The sequence below is a fragment of the Simochromis diagramma genome, unplaced genomic scaffold, assembly GCF_900408965.1.
Source record: "Simochromis diagramma unplaced genomic scaffold, fSimDia1.1 OVJJ01000107.1, whole genome shotgun sequence".
Lineage (NCBI taxonomy): Eukaryota > Metazoa > Chordata > Actinopteri > Cichliformes > Cichlidae > Simochromis > Simochromis diagramma.
Genome location: NW_024387209.1, coordinates 3,037,321 through 3,044,650, shown reverse-complemented (window position 1 = coordinate 3,044,650; position 7,330 = coordinate 3,037,321). Strand labels below are relative to the sequence as shown.

Below are 7,330 nucleotides of genomic sequence, written 5' to 3'. Positions count from 1 at the left end.
ACTCCACAAACAAGATACGTGAAGATATCGGGGTAGGACAGTGGCGGTAAGTCGTCTGGGTCTTTACTCCACTGCCGTATTTCATATGGGTCCAGATTTGCAATGCACTCTATTTTTAGCCTTAAAGGCCGCATTTTAAGGCCGATTATGTCACAACGACAAGAGAAGGCTTTCCCAATTCAAAGGCTGCTCGAAATGCGGCCCTCAAATGCGCCCTTAATTTCCCTGAATTTTAAGGATGGGTCGGTGTAGACTTTATGGCCCAACATATCTCAGATTTCATAGCGCGGCGGTGGTGTGGATAATTTTGCCGAAAAAAACGGCGGAAGAGTAAACTTTCAGAAGTAAGTACTGCATATTATGTCACTTATTTATGCGCAAATGTTTTTATAATGAAGAACATTAAAACATTACTGTTGGCCACATGTCGGGAAAGTTATGTGACATTATCGATGTTTGTACTAACTTGGTTTTAAAGCCTTTACTTCAAAATATACGCCGTTCAATAGTTGACTTTAATCTTACAGAGAATGTGATGATTTTATGGATAATTAAAGTCAGTCATATATCCACGAACACAACAAGCTGAAAGTCAGTGATGCTGCTCGGTTTGCAGTCCTGAATATCACAGCACAAGCAGGATTCACTGCACTGTTAATGTTAGCTATGTTATATTGCTGCCTCTGTTCGGTGGTGTCGAGCCAAACGGACTTTAACGTGTGTTTGAACGAGCTGACGGTTCACTCGTTAAGCTGAAAGAAAGATGCTTTAATCACAGGAGTCACACATGTGTCCACTGTACCATCTGGGAACTCTTCTTGTTTCGTAATAACACAAACACTAAATCCTCCTTCTTTTGTGCTGTTTTGTAGCAGTGTATACACCCGAGACTGTCACCTGTCTGTCTGTCCTGCACTCTCTCTCTGTTTCTTTCTCTCTGATTGTGTAATAAAAGTATGAACATTCATTTATAACTTACACTTGTGTTTGAATCCTGCAGCTTATCACACATTTGATTTCCATGTGTGACAACTGCAAGTGTCCAGAGTGAGGACAGACTGAGGGACACACTGCTGCACATCATCTGTGAGGCTTTGCACCCCTGATGATCCGCCAGGACAAACTCAACAGTGTGTGAGGAAGAGGAGGAGGAAGAGCCAGCAGCAGCTGACAGATGGAGAGAATAGACAGACTGTTCCCTGTTTGTGAAGGACTGCTAGAAAAGTTTAACATAACTAATTGTCTGTCCTGAATCAGTCTTATTAGGTAATGTTCAAATAATTTTATCATTCCAGTGTTTTCAGTGTGGGAGAAAGTACTCAGGGCTTACACACTATGAAAGGCAGCAACAAGTTTAATATTCAGAAACCTAAAGTATGTATCAGCAGCAGAATGGACCTAAAAGTAAATGTTTGTTTCAGTTCTATGAAGCTTTGAGTATTTTGGATTAGTAGCACTGTTGTGTTTGTTGCATCATATTGTTGTAATTGTTTATATGCTTTATATATTCTGAGCTAAGTTGATCTATAGTGTTACATCATATTCTATAAGGATGTTATGTGTTTGTATACTTTCCGCCCAGTTTGACCCATTTAGCAGAAGTCAGCCTGTTTAAGGCTCTGATATCTATTCTGTATGACTTAAAGCAGTTATGACATGGTCTGATTTTCTCACCCAATAAAGGAATATTTCATATATCAGTCTACTCTTCATTTTATCAGAAACAGTTTTCACAGCTCGTAAATTTTCCTTTTACACATACGTGTAAGCATTGAGCCAAATGTAATGTAATGGCAACACATTAAACGAACAATATTTGTCTCTTATATATAATACATCTGTATATACACTGTAAAAGATACTTGTCTTTGAGTGAAGATTTAAGGTGATAGGAAATTTAAATAAATGCAAACTGAATCTTTACTGAAGCTCAGTATTTGACACAGAGTTCAAGCTTACTGCTGTAATAAATCATAATAATATAATAATAATAATAATAATAATACATATAATATTGGCCATATTATATTTACATTACCAAAGTAAGATGACTAGTCTCATGAACAGTATTAGCTAATTGTTATTTACTAATTAATCTTAAAATGACTCTTCAGTACAGAAATGAAGCCCAACAATCATGTTTTTACAGTCCCGTGGTCTCAGCCTCAGATACTCAACAAATAAAAGTGATCTCATAAAAAAAACTAAACAAACAAAAAAACATTTCTGACAGAAATGTTCCTTCATTTCTGTCAAACAGTGCTGTATGAAACGTTTCTCACGATTAGTATCATGGTAGCTAGGCAAACTGAGCAGCGCAATGAAGGCCAGACCGTCCTATTTCACAAGCCTCTCACTTCTGCCACCCTTCTCGCACTTCAGAGTACCCGCCCCACGTAGTCCGCGAAGTGCGGGTAACCCTAGTTCAAAATTCCTAACAGACTCGCAATCAACAGCCTGTGAAATGACAAACACAAAGACCAGAACTGAAATGATAGATGGATATGAATTTTATTATGTTTAATTTGCATCTGTTATTAGATTATTGCAGTGGTTGATAAATTGTGGATTTTTTTGATAAAATTTCAAGATTAACATTATGTGTTATGAGTGTGCCAACAAAACTTCATTTATATTAATACAATACATATAATAATAGCTGGTAAATCAGAAAGAGGAACTCTCATAGTTCTATCTGCCTGCCATCCACTTGTTTTGAATGAGGGGGTCGGTGTCGTTGATTCAAAGCTGCAATGGGGCTCAGTGAGAAAATTTGATATTAGCACTGCAGAGACATGGAGGAAGCTGATTATTTTGGTACCCAAATTCAATCAATAACTTAACACATGAAGCAAACTTTCTCAACTACAACTACAACAAGAAACAAAAAACGATATTTCATTCATTTTAATCCTAGCAATACAATCCTGTCCACATATCTCCACATGTCCACGTATATTCTCTCCATATATGTAAACCTTGTGGATAACACTAAATCTGGAACCAAAATTCATCATGTGGTAGTGAAAGTAGGCTTATTACCCTCATACTTATGTTTCTGCTTCTTTCAAAATAGCCATGTCCATTCTTTGTCTCTGCATCATAGGGGAGTAGATTTCTTTAGGTTCTTGTCTTTTAAGCATCGTGACAGCATTCACATTCTTCCAAATTCAATCTGCTGTACCTTGTCAAGCATGTACATTTTTAATTTAGGCAATCTGTATTTCTGTCTCAAGGCTGTATTTCACTGAGCCTCCATTAGGGGTCAGCGGTCAGCTAAGCACCGCTACTCCCTCCGGGTTCTGATCGCTCTTTTCGTGCGTCGTTGACTCCGCTGACAGCTCCTCCGGAAGTCCCTAAGAGCTCCTGTCGCTTTATCTGTGAACAAAAGGTTTTTCTGGCTTTGTTTTTTCTTCTGTCAGTAAGAAAAAAAGCAGCCCTAGCCGGTGTCAGATGACAGGAGGAATGGAGGAATTTCATAACGGAAGCGAGGTTAGTCCTGATCCGAATTCACCGTTTTCACCAGTGACAGCAGAAATGAGCTAGCTAGCCACTCCCAGTGATAGCGGCGATTTTTTTTTAATGCAAACGTCCTAAAATCAATAAATATAATTTATAATATTCAAAATAAGCTGCTGTTGCTTTTACTGCTTAATGTGCTGTTAAAAATAAACGTTTACGTGCTCCAATAAGGTTAAATCTGTTGCTAAAAAGTGTTGCTAAAGGGATCCTATGGGTCACTTTAGAATCAGAATCAGAATACTTTATTGATCCCTGGGGGAAATTATTTTTTGTTACAGTGCTCCATTATAAACCAACATTAAGACAAGACAGACAATACGCTAACTAAGAATAGTACAATATATACATACACATACATATATATATACATACATACATACATAAGTCACTCATAAATAAATAGCTGGAGAAGAAACATGTGTAGTTGTAGCAGTAAACAGTGTGTTAAGTGGATGCGTTGTACAGGGAGATGGCCACAGGCAGGAAAGATTTCCTAGCATTTTTCCATAAACGTATGTTTATTTAACTAAAGTCCTGTCCTGTCATGTTATCTTTATTATGACCTGATGATCTGCTTTCTCTATTTTAGGGCTCATTCAATGCAGAAGAAGCTGACACCATAGTCAAAGAAGTAAGGTTTACTTTCATATGCAGCGTTATAAATCCCTTTAATGTCTTAACCCATTTTGCGCCACAGTGTCGTCATGTTTTTCAGGTTTTTATTAAACAAACACTGATTTTGTTCTTTGGGGAGTAAAACAAAAGCACATTTAACATTTTTCCCAAGTATTAAGTCATAAAAATAGTTTCAACAGCAGGTTTTTATGGAGAGATGCTTTGTGTAGTAAACGGTTTAGTTTGATATAAATAATAATTAAATCTAGCCATGTAAACAGCTCAAATACACTCTTATTTTTAAATGTAACTTTTACGCGTCATTCATTTTTGCACATAATTTAAAGCTTTTTGATTTGTTTCATTGCTAAGCTTGCATAGTTTTTCTGTTTTTCTGTGCTCCTGGATTATTATTATTATTATTATTATTCAAGATAATAAAAAAGTATCTTTAAAACCTCTGAAAAACCTTCAGAAACAAGCTGCACTCAGTGCCTCTTTGTCTCAGTCTCCTCGGGCGCCAGCAACACCGGCTGACTAACACATGACTCTGAGCGCTGTGATGCAGTTTCTCTGTGTTTGTGTCAGTGCATTGAGAACGTCGTGGGCGGCGGAGACTACAGCCAGAGTCAGGTAAACAAGTGGACGGCGAACATCGTGGAGCGCTGCCTCACGCAGCTCGTCAAACAGGGGAAGCCGTACAAGTACATCGGTGTGTATTTGTTACTGTTAGAGTTAACCTTTTCATGCTCTTATGTTTGCCCTCCTATGAATTGTCACTTAAAAACAAGAAAGTCCCAGGGGGCCCAGCCAATCTTAAATCTTCACTCACATCAATCTCTAATCTCTTCTAAAAATAGAGGAGGGTAATGGATTCACTTGAAGATTTAACTCAAAAAACATAAAAATCTCAGACTGTTGGCTTTAAACTGTTAAAGTGTTGAGGCCAATGTGTGATCCAGCTGCCACTCAGATACAAACTTCATTGCAATACATATATATATAAATTAATACGTTTATATAAATATAACTGTACTGTACTTTGAGTAATTTCACAAATTTCTGCAATACCAGCCCACCAGGGGGCCCTGTACCACATGGAAACAGTTTTGTTTGTTTTGTTTTGTTTTTAACATAAAACAGTTACTGTAGAGAAAAAAAATCAGCTGATCCAGAGATGTTTTTAAAAATCTTTTATGTGTTTGTCCTCATGGGGTAAAATAATGAAACCAGACACTAAATGCTGAGAGAAACATAAAGAGACGCTTTAAAACTAATTCTTGTGACTTTGTTTGTGCACAGTGACGTGTGCTGTGATGCAGAAAACAGGTGCCGGCCTCCACACAGCCAACTCCTGCTACTGGGACACTGCCATGGACGGTATGTGTTGATTTTGGGGTGTTGTTCCCCTCCTCGATGTGCGGCTATAGACATTTTCTCATTGGTTTTTCGTGTCTGTAGGGAGCTGCACGGTGAGGTGGGAAAACCGCACCATGTACTGTGTGGTCAGCGTGTTCGCCGTGGCCACCGCATAGAAAAACGCACACACATTAATGAATCCACGAGGAGTGCAGTGTGCTCTTGTGACCAGCAGGGGGACACCAAGTGCCACAGAGCCTTCACCCGTACAGCTGTCTGTGCCTCCTGTCAGCTCCCTTAGACCAGTGAGCTCTGAGCAGCAGCTGCAGTGGCTCAAACAGCTGTATGGCTTCAGTTTCCAGCCTTCAGGTGCATGAAACGCCTTCATCGTAATGTATTTACTCCCCTCGCGCCACCGCCGTGCTTTCATAGCTTCATGTTCTGCTGCATTTATCCCAGACGCCTGACAGCTTGCTGTAAAACGACACGTTCAGTCAGGTCCTTCAGTGTTTTGTCTGTTTGTGAATCATGTAGATGAGAGAGAGAAAAGACACTTTTTGTACTCGAGCTGCAGGATAATAAACACGAAGACATTTAAGAACGAGCAGCAGCTTCCCCTCGTCTTTCTTTACACTAATAAAAGCGTAATTCTTTTTTATTTTTTCTGCTTATTTATGATCCCATTGATTTTATCCTGCTTTATATTACATTTTTATATGATTTTAGCTACTTTTTGTTTTTGTTTTTTCTTTTCTTTGAATAAAGATTTGTTTATATGTGTTTATTTGTAGCATTTATCATTTTAGGCTTCTTTTAGTTAAACAGAACAGTTATGAGATGCTTTAGCAACAGTGTTTTAAGAATCTTCTTTCATTTAAATAAAGTAAACCTAACTGATTATACAAATATGTCTTATACATTTTTTTTTCTGAAGTAAAATAAAGAAGTATTTACCCTATTTAATATTTAATTTAAAACCTAAAGGAATAACATTTTATAGTTGTTTCTTTTATGAGTTGATTGCAGGACTGTTTTTTTTTTTTTTTAGTTTAACAAACTTAGAAAAGTAAAATATTTTCCTCTGTAGTGCAATGACAGGGAGTTTACAAGCGCCTCGAATTTGTGCCGAAACACAGCAGCTCTCAGCACCGACTGGAGAACCGGGTTTGACCCGTTTTTCACTGGAACAAAAGATTATTCATGTCTGCCTTGCACCAGTGTCGCAGACAAACGTCAGATGTCGCCATTAAACTAGGACAGCTTTGCTAAAGCAGGGATCAGCGTTCTGCTGTGACACAATTTCCACCGATCGATCTACCTGTGGAGCAAAGTAGTTAAAATACCAATAAAGACCTACTTTAAACATCCATCAGCACTTTGTTCTACATAAATCAGAGAGAGGGGTCTAAAGCTGTGGCTTAAAACTCCTGTTTACTGCTGGTAAATTTCCACCAGGAGCTTTATGGGATATCATCTCAAAAGGAATTCAGTTGTAGTCTTGCAAACACTGACTCAGTCTTTAAAATAATCTTATAGGCTGAAAAGGCACGTTTTTACTTGTGAACAGGTAGCAGACTTTAGTCTTTTATAAGCCATTTAGAGTGTGGTGAGAGTTACTAAGTATGTGCACACAGACACACAAGAGTACCTGTAGACTTTTACACTAATTATAAATTCTACATGTGTTGTTGTTTTCGCACATAAACTCATCCTGCCAGCCTGGTGACATTAGACTAGAGTCCTGCTGATCTTAAAATAACCAAGTCTGTTTACTGAAGCACGGTTTTAATGTGTTTGTACTTTCTTGTGCTACTTTGTTCAGTTGTGACATATT

General features: G+C 38.1%; 1 protein-coding gene across 1 annotated transcript; it reads left to right on the top strand.

Annotated features, from left to right (window-relative positions):
• Positions 1–3,313: 3,313 nt before the first annotated feature.
• LOC120746186 (dynein light chain Tctex-type 1-like) lies at positions 3,314–6,103 on the top strand. Its single transcript, XM_040051506.1, has 5 exons — positions 3,314–3,492; positions 4,112–4,153; positions 4,726–4,849; positions 5,440–5,517; positions 5,599–6,103. The coding sequence occupies exons 1-5, from the start codon at positions 3,454–3,456 to the stop codon at positions 5,670–5,672; spliced, it is 357 nt and encodes a 118-aa protein (XP_039907440.1). The 5' UTR covers positions 3,314–3,453; the 3' UTR covers positions 5,673–6,103.
• Positions 6,104–7,330: the final 1,227 nt, after the last annotated feature.